The 13,878-nt window shown below is 42.5% G+C and overlaps 1 protein-coding gene across 1 annotated transcript in view; it reads left to right on the top strand.

Moving 5' to 3' along the window:
• The window catches only part of DYNC2H1 (dynein cytoplasmic 2 heavy chain 1), a 317,720-nt gene that overhangs the window by 188,339 nt on the left and 115,503 nt on the right, over window positions 1–13,878 (top strand). Inside the window, 3 exon segments of the mRNA XM_035722795.1 lie at window positions 893–968; window positions 5,669–5,877; window positions 8,691–8,795. Of these exon segments, the coding sequence (XP_035578688.1) occupies window positions 893–968; window positions 5,669–5,877; window positions 8,691–8,795 (390 nt within the window).

Consider the following 13,878-nt stretch of genomic DNA (forward strand, 5'->3'; position numbering starts at 1 on the left):
ATTAATGGATGAATGAAATTTGTGTTGATCCTCCTAAATACTGTTAAAGTCTAAAAAGATTTTAGTTTCAACATGTTACATTAAACTAATTAGTTAAAGTTAATGGAAGTACCATCAAAATTATTTACTTTTTTGTATTTTTATAAAACCTAGAGCTCTGGGGCGCCTGGGTGGCTCAGTCATTAAGCGTCTGCCTTCGGCTCAGGTCATGATCCCAGGGTCCTGGGATCGAGCCCCGCATGGGGCTCCCTGCTCAGCGGGAAGCCTGCTTCTCCGTCTCTCACTCCCCCTGCTTGTGTTCCTGCTCGTGCTCTCTCTCTCTCTCTCTCTCTGTGTCAAATAACTAAATAAAATCTTTAAAAAAAACAAACAAAAAACAGAACTTTATGAAAGTTCTTTTTATACAAGCATTGTAGTTGCTAACTCTACGTTTATAATTACTTCCAACATTGAATGCTTCATATGTGAAATGTACAGGAAATAATGCTGTATGCCTTTGGGCCTTTAAAAAATTTTTTGTAATATTTCTGTTGTCATGTTTGTGGACAAAACTCACAATCTGAAGGACAAAATTGTAGAAACTGTCTCAATGTGTACATCGTACTTAGACTCAAAAATTTACCAATTTGTTCTGTGACTGAATTGCCACAATACTAAATGATAAAAAGTGTTCTAGTATTAAAAGTCTTTGGCATGCTATGGAGGTCAATCAATTTCTTTTAAAAAACTACTGTTACCTTAGAGTTACTGTTTTTATTATAAATTTTCAGGAATTTCCCTTTTATTTTTTTAGCATATTTTGAATATTCTTAAGATTATAAGGGTCGTGATGCATATATATGTGTGTCTTTGAACACTGTAGTTCTTCAATATTTGTAAATTTGTTTTGTAGGGTTGGACCAAGTTTTATGAGTTTTCTTTGTCAGATCTTCGGGCTGGGTATAGCATTATTGACAGGCTCTTTGATGGTAAGTTCTACTGGGAATTGTTATCTTTGGTATTCATGGGAAAAGTTTTTTGAGGTCTTACTAATGAAGTGGTTTCTTCAGGAGTGTCCTGATGTCATAAAATGTGCTCTTTGCTTTTCATGTGTTTTATCTCCTGACTGCCATGCCTGTGCTATTGGATAGTTCTTGATCTATTGTGGTCATTTTTTATATGCCATAGTTTTCTGATTGATCTGTAGCCCTCAGGAAACAGAAAGCTTGAAAGACCTTGTCTGCACTTTGTGGCCTTCCTAAGTTTCAGGCTTATGAGGAATAACTCATATCTCGGAACTGTTAAAATCCAGGAGTATGGTAGGCTAAGGTCAGTACTGTGGACCTATAGAATCTTAACTTAGATTAAGTTGGAGTCAAGAATCAAGGTACAAATAATAGATTGAAGTAGGTCGATAGACCAGACCATGCGATCCGATAGGCAGAGGCCATCCAACTCTCTGCCTTCTCACGCCAGGAGCAGTTGAATCTCTGAAATGTGTTGTCTAGGGCCCGGGCAAGGGGACACGAGAGTTGAGAGCAGTGGTGGATTGGAAGAGAACATGTTGATTGGAATTTCAAACTTAAAAATGATTCCTGCCTCCCCATCCCACCCTGCAGCCCTGCCAGACCACCCTTCCCTGAGTCTGCCCCGCTTTGGTAAATGGCACCACCATTCACGTATCTGTTCAGGTTCAGAACCTGTGAATCACCCTGGGTTCTTTCTCGGATCCTTAAACATCCCAGTGTTTAGGCAGTTTCTGTCCCTTCCATGTCCAAAGCAGATTCTGTTCATTTATTGCAACTTCATCAGTGCCTTGGGAGTCCAAGTAAGAGCTGCTTACCCAGTCATCTTTCTGTTTTAACACCCTTTGGGAAAGCTTCTCCACATGGTAAAGAAACTGTAAGAAAAGTAAAGTATAGATTTCCCATTTAAAACCTGCAACAACACCAGTCTTCTTTCCTTTCCTCTAGTGAGCCAGGCTTGTTCCTACCTGAAGGTTTTGGTAGGTGCTCTTCTGTCTGAAATGCTTTTCTCCCAGACCTTCAGTATATCTGTCCAGTTCTTGCCATTCACACCTCACCTTCCAAGTATCCTCTTCAGATAAACTTCCCATTACCACCAGTCTAAAGTAATTTGAAAATTACTCTCCCCCCCCTTGTTCTGTTGTGTTGTTGGAGTACATCAGTGCTACCTAGTATTGTTCGGTTGCTTATTCATTTGTTATTTTATCTCTTCCCACTAGAGTGTAATCTCCCTTAAAGCAATGTCTCTGACGGTTCTGTTAACAACATATGTCCTTAACACCAGCAGCAGGACCTGGCCCATAGTATGCACTCAGTTACTATTAGCTGAATTAATATCCGATATCAGAAATGATTCTGTAACTTGTCTTTGGTAGAATGATAGGAATAGACATCTAGGATGTATACAAGTCCCATTGTAATTTACATGTTTATGAGATTAAAATTTTGAATGATTTGTGTACAAAAAGTACTAAGATCATATGATCACAGTTCAGTGAAACTTCCACAGGGTGAACATGTTCCTTTAGCCAGCGGCTTAATCGAGAAACAGAACATCACCAGTGCCGCTGCCTTCTGGTTATGACCGTCTCCCAGCACCCCACCACCCCCAGCTTTTGTGGTGAACACTAGCATCTTAGAATGTAGATCAGTTTTGTCTGTTTTCGTAAAGCTGGAATCATGCAGCATATACTCCTCAGTATCTGGATTCTTTGATTTAATGTTCTATTAGAGAGATTCACCTACATGGTTACAGAAGTTAGAGGTCATTTATTCTCAGTGCTATATAGAATATGCCACTGTTTGATCATAATACTTCCCTGGGTGGTCCTGTGGGTCCTCTGGGGTGATTATGAATAATGCTGCTAGAGCTTTGGGTAGACAGTGGATGTATTTATGTTGAGTCGATATGTATGAGTAGCCAGGATATTCATTTCTTTACCATTTGTTCATCCTTAGTGAATGCCAAATAATATTCCAAGTGAGTTTTTCTTTATTTAACAAATTTTGAATTCTACATCAGAAAACTGTACGTAAACTTAGTTTAATGAATGGTCATTTATTGAGCCTTTGTAACTATCTCCAAATCGATAAGACTATTACCAGCCTTGCAGAAGTGCGTCCCCTACTCCTTCATGGACATGACCCAAAACTGCCCCATTCCATGCCAAGGGTAACCACTTTTCTGATTCTATAAGCTGTTGTTTTCAGTATTAATTTTGACAGAGTTTTCTGGAGAATATGTACTAATGCTTTAGCTTGCAGTGAAACCTGATGATTCTCTTTTTTTTTTTTGTCTTTTCAAGTTTTTATTTAAATTCAGGTTAGATAACATATAGTGCAGTATTGGTTTCTGGAGTAGAATTCAGTGAGTCATCACTAATATATGACACTCAGGGCTCATCACAGCCAGTGCCCCCTTATTGCCCATCCCCCGTGTAGCCCATCCCCCACCACCTGCCTCTGCCCGCCCGGTTTGTCCTCTGTTGTGGAAGTCTCTCATGGATTTGCTTTTGCTTCTCTCTCCTTGTTTTCTTTTCTTTCCCCTTCCTCTGTGTTCATCTGTTTTGTTTCTTAGGTTCCACATATGAGTGAGATCACATGGTATTTGTCTTTCTCTGACTGGCTTATTTCTATAGCATTGTGCACTCTAGCTTCATCTACATCTTTGGAAATGGCAAGATTTCCTTCTTTTGGATGGCCAAGTAACATGCCATTCTATATGCCTTTTTAAGATGAAGAATCCAAAGCAGGGAGTTGGAATGATTTGTCATTGTGCTTGAAGCCGCGAGAGCACTAATACCATCACGTTACTTCATGCCCCACACCACTGAATTGATGTGAATAAGAAGCCAGTGCCTCAAAGTGATAGTGAATCTCATGGTCAAATCTAACTGTTTAAATTCAGGATTATAGAATTTCTTGATAATGGGGACTTCCACATATACAGAATTAAATGCAAAAAAAGAGAAAAAGTTCTAATTACAGAGGCGAGTTGGTATAGAAATTAAGTAGCTCCTAGGACCTGGAGTACATGTGTAACCTTGATGCCCGAGCTTCCTGATCTGTAAAATGTGAATAGTAGCAGATGCTGTATCCATAGGTTCGATTTTGGGGAAATTTGAATGAGAAATGCCACAGGAAACATTTAACATTCAGTTCAGTGAATATTTTGAGTAAGCTAGCAGTGATTGTTGACTGTTACTGCTGTTGCTATAATTTCAGTTCTGTTTTTCTTTAATCCTAAACAAAATGAAACTTATTCGGAGAACAGTGGGTATAAGATCTTAAAAATTTTATAAAATATAAAATATTTTACATAATAGCTTTGTATTTTGTAAGTTGAAGGGTACATCAGTGTTTCTGTATGCCCTGGTGACCTACCTGTGAAGGAATGAGCTATCCGTTACTAATACATGATTGCTGGAGAGCTAGGGTGTGGAGTCCTGGTGAAGTCTGTTGTGACGGCTGCTTGGCCGCCGTTGATGATGACGAGATTGGCAGGAAGCAGCTTTTTTTTTTTTTTTTTTAAGATTTTATTTATTTATTTGACAGAGAGACACAGCGAGAGAGGGAACACAAGCAGGGGGAGTGGGAGAGGGAGAAGCAGACTCCCCGCTGAGCAGGGAGCCCGATGCGGGGCTCGATCCCAGGACCCCGGGACCATGACCGGAGCCGAAGGCAGACGCTCAACCCACTGAGCCCCCCAGGCGCCCCTGCAGCAGCTTTAATGAGTCTTCCTGGCTGCAGCTGCCCTTGGTCTGCAGGAGGCAGGCAGTAACAGCGCCCTCAGGCTTTGTGCTCATGTCGGATTGTGTAGTAACCGGTAACAAAACTAGCAGAGTGCCGGCAGTGTGCTCAGTAACTACACTAGTGTAACTAGTGTAAGTACAGCCGTGTCCTCATTCACTGCAGACCTGAGATTAGTCTCACAGTTAAAGTTACCACGGAACTGTGAGGAAGACGATGCTCTTGCTGCAAAGTGAAATACTAACTCCAAAGTCCCATTGTGTTGTTTTATACTACATTTCTCTTTTAGAACGGAACCTGGACAGTTGGCTGTTAAAATCATGACAAGACTATGATGTGTGAAGTTATTTTGTGGAGTTTCCTTATTCAGATTATGGTGACAACTGAGGTTTTCATCATTGTATAATACTAGGTTTTGAATATGTTCTAAGGAATTTCTCATTTAAGGAGGCAGTGTTGTGTGACAGATAAGAGTATGGTTTCAAAGCACCTCATTCTGGTTCAGATCTGTGGGATTGTGTGGTTTTCTGATTAGGGTCACTCATCCTCCCTATATTCCTCAATTCCTTCATTGGTATAACTGGGTAATTTTAATACTTCTATGTTAGAAGGCTTACGTGAGTTTATACATGGAAAAATGGGGAATTTTACTTGATTAAATAATCTCAATAAATATTAGCCATTCTGTGATTATATTAATGTTAATCATTATTAATAAGAATTAATGGATTTTACATTCCTATTAGTGAGCCTTTTAAGGAATGATTTAACTTAGTTAAGTGTATATTGTTGTATCCTATAAATATAACTGGAGTCAAGAATTTAATTAATATTTCAGAATAATTTAGAATATTTTTAGAATAGTTCTAATATCTTAGATATAAAGCTAATAAAAGTATGTTTTAAAATTATAGGTACCAAAGATGTGCAGTGGGAATTTTTACACGGTTTACTTGAAAATGCTATTTATGGTGGACGCATAGATAACTATTTTGACCTTAGAGTTCTTCAGTCATATCTGAAACAGTTTTTTAATTCTTCAATAACTGATGTTTTAAACCAAAGGAATAAGAAAAGTGTTTTTCCGTATTCCTTATCTCTACCAAAATCCTGCAGCATTCTGGTAGGTAAAATTCATCATTTTTAATCTATTACCAGATACTTGAATCCTTTCTTAAACTGTTAAATACATGTTTCTTTTCAAATGCACAAGTAATTCTTATTAACAAATACAGATTATTGTTATGCCAATATGTGGCCGGATTCTGTAAACTCTAGTGAAGTGTGTTGTCCATCCCTGGATACTTAGGGACTGCTTGTGATAATAGGATAGAGTTTCCGGTAAGGAAGATGTTAAACAGTTAAGACTGAGGATCTGGAAGGAGAGTGCACACTAGTTCCCAGTGGGCATGAGAGGGCTCGGGTATGTTATTGACCAGGAAAGAAATCAAATACTTAACACATGTATCTTCACTTTCTGGTTTACGAGTTGAAAGCAGAACCAACCGTATGAGGGATACACTCGAGGTGGCTTTGATGGCCACATTCCTGTGAACGTGTATTATAGCCGCCTGGGGCTTTTCGCCTTGAGTCATCCTATTAAAGCCTTGCAGGATGAAGTCATCTTTTCCAGAAAATAGTACTAAATATAGCTGAAAGATTTCAATTCTAATTTATTTTGCCACAAACTTATCTTTGCTTAATGTCCAAATAATGCTTTCATTACCTAGAGAGTTATGATTATATAGCTCTTCATGAATTACAGAGATACATATTCAATTATATAGTTCTCTCAGGATTGTGGATTTTTCTCTCATCGCAAGTATTTTTTGAGAAAATTCTTCTGTTTCAGTGACATAATTGTCAAAAGTCAAAGTATAAAAACCAATATTAAGTATGTTACTGAATATCTTGCCAGTTAAACATATCCCATCTGTTTTGGTTTTCAGTATCTTGCATTCATTCACTCATTTATTGAGTAGGAGCCACTGTTCATCTGTCTGCCCCTGGTGGCCCTGTTCCAGACCGCATGGGCAGTGTGGGCATCTCTGGGGCTCACTTTCTAGCAGGAGGGCTTCCCACAGCAAATAGACGCATCCCATGGCTATTCATGGTCCATTTATTTCACGTAGTGCACTGACAGGTCCTCCCTCTCTCTGTGAGCTTTAAACTGAAAAACAAAACTTCTATGGAAAAGTGCACGTCATAAATGTACTATGCAATGGATTTTTATACACTGAACACAGGAGTGTAACCAGCACTGGGATCCAGAAACACAGCATGACCAGCTCCCCACAAGCCCTCCTTGTCTTCCCTTCTAGTCATTGCCTCCCCCACTAAAGGGTACATCGTCTGGGCTTCTAATAGCCTACTGTAGCTTTTGTTGTTTGTTTTTAAGGTTGATTTATTTGAGAGAGAGAGTGCACATGAGTTGGGGGTAGGGACAGAGGAAGAGAGAGAATCTTGAGCAGACTACCCGCTGAGCCCGGAGCCCGATGTAGGGCTTGATCCCAGGACGGTGAGATCATGGCCTGAGCCAGAACAAGAGTCAGATGCTTAATCGATGGAGGCCCCCAGGCGCCCCAGCCTGCATTAACTTGGCCTGTTTTTGAACTTCACGTAAATGGTATCATTTGGTGTACATTCTTCTGCATCCAAGTGAGGACACATCGGTGTGGATGTGCAGCTGTCTGTCACTGAGGAAACGTGTCTGTACGGTTGTGGGGTGGGGGGCAGATTCTAGCCAATGTACCTGAGAAAAGTTCACAGCCGTTTTGAAAGGAACAAAGGGTATCAGTAGAGAATCAGAGTTTTATATTTGTAGGATGATTTATGAGAATCAATGTTAAGTTTCTAACAGAGTTCTGGAGAAGGAGGAGGCCAGAATTTCCCAGAAGGATAAGAACATCCGCTTTGTGCCCTATACCGTGTAACGCACACACGTGTACAGGCATGTACCCCAGGCTCATACATACATAACGGACTGATGCATACATGTATACATTGCGATTGAACACCTTGAGGAAGTAACAAGTGCTGAGTTACAGGCTGGGAAAAAATTTAAAAAATAGCATGTCTTTCCCAAATTGGATGTGTTTACAGGCCCTGGGCTTCCTGAAGTCCAGCCACTGCGTCCGGAGGGCTTCACGGACAGCTGCCAGGGATGGGAAAGGGTGAGAGCGGGGCAGCAACAGCGTAGACACGTATGCAAGACCCCTCTGCAGGACAACAACCAAACAAAACAGTTCTTACCCTTGAGCCCAAGTGAATAAACCCTCTTGGTCGTCTACACTCCAGTTTCCCATCTAGAGTTTAGAGTCCGTAACTGCAGACACTGGCTCGATACATGACCCTTTGCAATGCGGACAGCAATTCTGGGAGGAAACGATCCGGTGGCCAGTGCGTCTCACCACATCTCACCAGTGCACTGAAGTCTCACCGTGAAATTGCTTCATGTCCCGTTACTGACGAAGCCGTGCTTGCTTACCAGAGCGTGTGTGTACAGGTTCCCGGGGTTTCTGTAAGTTTCAGATGATAGCTGGATTATTTTTCTTGGAATAAGCACAACTGCAGTCTGCAGATGAATCTTGGCTAGGTTCGGGGCTTTCCTAAAAACGTCTCACGCAATCTCTTACACATAGGAGCCCTGGCCACCAAAGTAGTTCTGTTTTAATCAACGCAGAGTTCCTTTGAATGTGGTGAGTTACATTATGTGATACTGTATTTTTTAAATTTAGGGATGAAGAAGTAGTAATGACCAGGACTATTTTCTGTAGACAACTAAGTATTACACAGACTGAACGTTAGATTTCCCTAGAAAATGTGAACATATGAGTAACTAATAATTTAATACTTCCCAATGTCTATCCTTTCTGATTTCAGTGGTTGTTAAGTTCAATCTTTGTAGAAACACTGTTTTCACTTGTTTACATTTAGGACTATCGTGCTGTCATCGACAAGCTTCCGGAGGATGACAGACCGAGTTTCTTTGGTCTTCCTGCCAACGTAGCTCGCTCGTCGCAACGCATGATCGGTTCTCAGGTAACCTGAGAAGAGAGGTGCTGTGTGGGGAAATGTTGACACTGAACCTGAAAGAAACAACATGAAATTTGATTTAATACTTCAGACCCCACAAGCTGTTATTTAAAATTTTCATTTTATTTAACATGGTAGATTTCAAGCTCTACCTTAAATAAATTTTAAAAGAGCCAAAGGGTTCTATATTTAATACAGTTGTTAGAATTAGTAAAAATAATATTGAATGCTGTCACTTCCTCCAAAATATATTTATTTTATTTCCTGTGACTATTTTAAGGCAACATTTTTTTTTAAGTTTTTTATTTTAATTCCAGTATTTTTAACATACAGTGTAATATTAGTTTCAGGTGTACAGTGTAGTGATTCAACAATTCTATACACCACTTGGTGCTCATCACGACAGGTGTGTTCCTTCATCCCCAGCACCTGTTTCCCAACCCCCCCCCCCCACCTCCCCTCTGGTCACCATCAGTGTGTCCTCTGTAGTTCAGAGTCTGTTTTTTGGTTTGCCTCTCCTTTTTTTTCCCTTTGCTCATATTTGTTTTTTTTTCCCCCTTAAATTCCACATCTGAGTGAAATAATATGGTATCTATCTTTATCTGATTGAGTTGGTTTGCTTAGCATCATACTCTCTAGCTCCATCCACGTCATTGCAAATGGCAAGATTTCATTCTTTTTTTTATGGCTGAGTAATATTCCATTGTATATATACCACATCTTCTTCATCCATTCATCAGTCGATGGACACTTGGGCTGTTTCCATAATTTGGCTATTGTTGATAATGCTGCTATAGAAATAGGGGTGCATATATCCCTTCAAACTAGTATCTTTGTGTTCTTTGGCTAAATACCCAGTAGTGCAATTGCTGGATCGTAGGGTAGCTCTATTTTCAACTGTTTGAGGAACCTCCATACTGTTTTCCAGAGTGGCTGCACCAGCTTGCATTCCCACCAACAGTGTAGGAGGGTTCCCCTTTCTCTGCATCCTCGCCAACATCTGTCGTTTCCTAACTTGTTAATTTTAGCCGTTCTGACTGGTGTGAGGTGGTATCTCATGGAGGTTTTGATCTGCACTTCCCTGATGATAGTGATGTTGAGCATCTTTTCATGTGTCTGTTGTCCATCTGTAGGCCTTCTTTGGAGAAATGTCTGTTCATGTCTTCTGCCCATTATTTAATTAGCTTCTTTGACTTTGGGATATTGAGTTGTGTAAATTCTTTGTAGATTTTGCATACTAACCCTTTATTGGTTATTTTATTTGCAAATATCTTCTCCCATTCCATAGGTTGCCTTTTAGTTTTGTTGATTGTTTCCTTCTCTGTGCAGAAGCTTTTTACCCTGGTGAAGTCCCACTAGTTCATTTTTGCTTTTGCTTCCCTTGCTTCAGGAGACAGATCTAGAAGGATGTTGTTATTGCTGATGTCAGAGAAATTACTGCCCGTGTTCTCCTCTAGGAGTTTTATGGATTTAGGTCTCATATTTAAGTCTTTCATCCATTTGGAGTCTAATTTTTGTGCGTGGTGTAAGGAAATGGTCCAGTTTCATTCTTCTGCATGTGGCTGTCCAGTTTTCCCAACACCATTTGTTGAAGAGACTGTCCTTTTTGCACTGGGTGTTCTGTCCTGCTCTGTCGAAGGTGAGTTGGCCATAACCATGGTTTGTTTCTGGGCTTTGTGTCCCGTTGCACTGACCTGTGTGTGTTTTTGTACCATCGCTGGCACCTCCGGGGTGTCTCCCATGTGCGTCGCACACACCCTGCTTTTGTGGCTGAGCTGCTTTTGCCTGGAGTCCAGTTGTCTCATGGCTGTGCCCACCGGGGAAGGATTCTGTATTGTGTGCGGGCCAGTCTGGGGCCACAGGGGGCTTGTGTTGAGTCAGACCCGGAGTTTGCCAGAGATGCAGTGGTACCAGAGCACAGGACACTTTCCCTGTGCTGTCCCCTGAGAAACCATCGTGGGTGGGCAGTGTCCCCAGCAGGACAGCTGTCTGCCCCCCGCCCGCTGCTGGGGCTGCTGTCTGACCGGTGTGTGGCTGTCTTCCCTTCTCCCTGGGTCAGGGTCCCTTCAGAGGGGTACCGGCCCCTGTCTGCACTGCAGGCGCACTGCCAGCCTGTGCCACGTCTTCGGGAGGGCTCCAGCCGAGGGCACGGTGCAGGAGAACTTGAGGTCGGGGCACGGAATGCTAGCAAGGGGCCTGTGGCCACTGAGGACCTAGGGCCGTGGCGGGGTGGAGGGGACACATCTGTGGAAGAGGGCGGGGTGGGTTGGGCCGTGGTAGCAAGGGCTGGACCGGTGTCCTGTGAGAGATCTGGAGCCCAGGTCTGTGTGCCGGGGCCTGCGCAATAGAAGGCGGGTGTGGGCTGCACGGCGGGCATGCTAGGCGGTGAGTTGTGTTGCTGCACTCGTGCCCGCTGGTGGCCCCGTGGTTAGGCCGGACGGCAGGGCAGGGAAATGGTGCCCAGAGTGCTGCTTCTGTGCTGTGTCTCCTGAGGCCGTGGATTGTGCTGTCTCTTCAAGGGTGGGTGCTCACTTTCCTGTTGCCCTCTGGGTCTCCCAGATCTGAGCTCTCTGGTTTTTAAAGTTCCAGGTGTCAGACTCCACTGATGGTAAGAATTTGCCAAGTTAGGCCCCTCTGGTTTTCAAAGCAAACTGTTAAGGGGATTGATTCATCTTCCCTTTTGGGTCCCCCTGATTCTGGGGCACCTGGTGTGGGGTCTGCTCCTCTCCCTTCTCTGCACCCCCACAGATGGTACCATGGGTCCGTCTAGCTCCCACGTCTTCAGTGTGGCCTGCTCCCTGCATTTAGCTGTGGAGTCTGCTCTGCCGCTCCCGGTCGTTCCTGGGTTATGTACGCTGATGAGGGAGGGTGTTACCTAGTTGTATCTGTGGGACGAGGTGAGCTTGGGGCTCCTATTCCACCATCATCCCTGGAAGCTCTTCTTCTTTTTTTTTTTTTTTAGATTTTATTTATTTATTTGAGAGAGAGAGAATGAGAGCACGAGAGGGAAGAGGGTCAGAGGGAGAAGCAGACTCCCCGCTGAGCAGGGAGCCCGATGTGGGACTCGATCCCGGGACTCCAGGATCATGACCTGAGCCGAAGGCAGTCGCTTAACCGACTGAGCCACCCAGGCGCCCCTGGAAGTTCTTCTCTGTTCTACTCTTAAGTCTGGTGACGGTTTACCGTTTTGTCTTTTCCAGATCTTAGTTTTATTGATCTTTTCTGTTTTTTTAAATCTGTATTTTTTAGTTTTTGCTCTATATCATTTCTTTCTTCTAATTTGGAGCTTTGTTTATTGTTCCTTGTCTAGTTCCTTTAGGTGGAAAGTTAGATTTTTCCTGTTTCTTGAGGTTGGCCTGTATCTCTATAAGTTTCCCTTCTAGAACTGCTTTTGCTGCTTCCCAAGCATTTCAAACCATTGCATTTCCATTTTCATTTGTCTTGAGGTATTTTTTTGTGTTCTCTTGTCTTTCTTCATTGACACGTTGGTTGTTTAGTAGCTTAGTGTTTTAGCCTCCGTGTGTTTATGGTTTTTTTTTTTTTCTAGTTTTCTTAACTGTAATTGATTTTTAGTTTCCTATCATTGTGTCGGAAAGAGTGCTTGATAATTATTTCAGTCTTCTTAAACTTACTGTGAAACTTCTTGTGTGTTTTAACATGTGGTCTGTTCTGGAGAATAAATCATATTCACTTGAAAGGAATATGTGTTCTCCATTTTTGGAATGGAATATTCTCTTTATATCTGTTTGGTCCCTTGAAAGCCATTGTCTCCTTACTGACCTTCTGTTTGAATGATCTATCCATTAATGTAAATGGGGTGTTAAAGTCCTCTACTATTACTGAATTACCGTAAATACTGTCCCTTATGTCTGTCAATATTTGCTTTATATATTCAGGTGCCTCCTATGTTGGGTACATAAATATTTACAGTTATTCTGGTTGGATTGATCCCTTTACCCTTATTTAATACCCTGCTTCGTGTCTTCTAAAAGACACGTCTTTTAGAAGACGTGCCTAAAAAGGCAGTCCGTTTTAAAGTCTGTATTGTCTGATCTAAGTATTGTTACTGACTTGTGGTTTTCTCCTCTATTTTCATGGATTATCTGTTTCAGTTCCTTCCACTCTGTATTGTCTTTAGGTCTTTCAAAGGCAGTGTATACATGGGTCTTGTTTTTATTGTTGTTTTTGATCCAGATGCTCCATATTTTGGCTGGAGCATTTTGTCCATTTCTGTTTAAGCTAGTTATTGACAGTTGTGTACTTGTTGCCGTTGTGTTGGGACAGTAGTTTCTCTGGGTGGGTGTCAGCTCCTGTGGAGCCTGCCTGCAAAGTGCGGTAAGACCGGAGTCCCTGGTGGGGGAAGCTCGTCACCCCGGGCTGCCCATCAGCTGTGGCAGCTGGGAGGCACTTGGAAGGTGCCTTCTAGGGTGGTGGGGTTGGGCCGGGCCGGATGGTAGCGGGATGCTGGGGCGGGGCGGGGCTTCTGGTAGCTACAGTGTCGGAACTGGTCTGGCCAGCTAGGCTGATGAGAGGAAAGAAAAGTGATGCTTGCTTGCATCTTCTCTCCCAGAGAAAGCTCTTACAGGTCCCCGACTCTCTGGCACAAGTCCTAAAATTAGGAAATCTCCTTCACTTACACCCTAGGCACTTTTTACTCTTATGTTATTTTTTTTAATTTTTATTTTTTAATTTAAATTCAGTTAATTAACATAGAGTACTATTAGTTTCAGAGGTAGAATCTAGTGATTCATCCGTTGCATATTACACCCAGTGCTCATGGCATAACGCACCCTCCTTCATGCCTGTCCCCCACTTAACCCCACCCTCCCACCCCCCTCCCCTACAGCAACCCTTAGTCTGTTTCCTGGGCACTTTTTAAACTTCCCTTTGAAAAGGTGCTTGTGTGCTGGATCTCAGGCCTAGTGATCTAGTGTGTTGGCCTCGAAGAGCAGAGACTCTGCTTACTGTAACCCTCCTGCTCGGCTCCCGGAGTCAGGCGTGGCGATTTTCATAGCCAGACGTGATGGGGGCTCCAGTTTCCAGTGTACGTCCCTGAGACCGGGAGGCCCAAGTTGAGGCTCAGGCCCCT

Source organism: Zalophus californianus, chromosome 11 (assembly GCF_009762305.2).
Source record: "Zalophus californianus isolate mZalCal1 chromosome 11, mZalCal1.pri.v2, whole genome shotgun sequence".
In the NCBI taxonomy this organism is placed as follows: Eukaryota; Metazoa; Chordata; class Mammalia; order Carnivora; family Otariidae; genus Zalophus; species Zalophus californianus.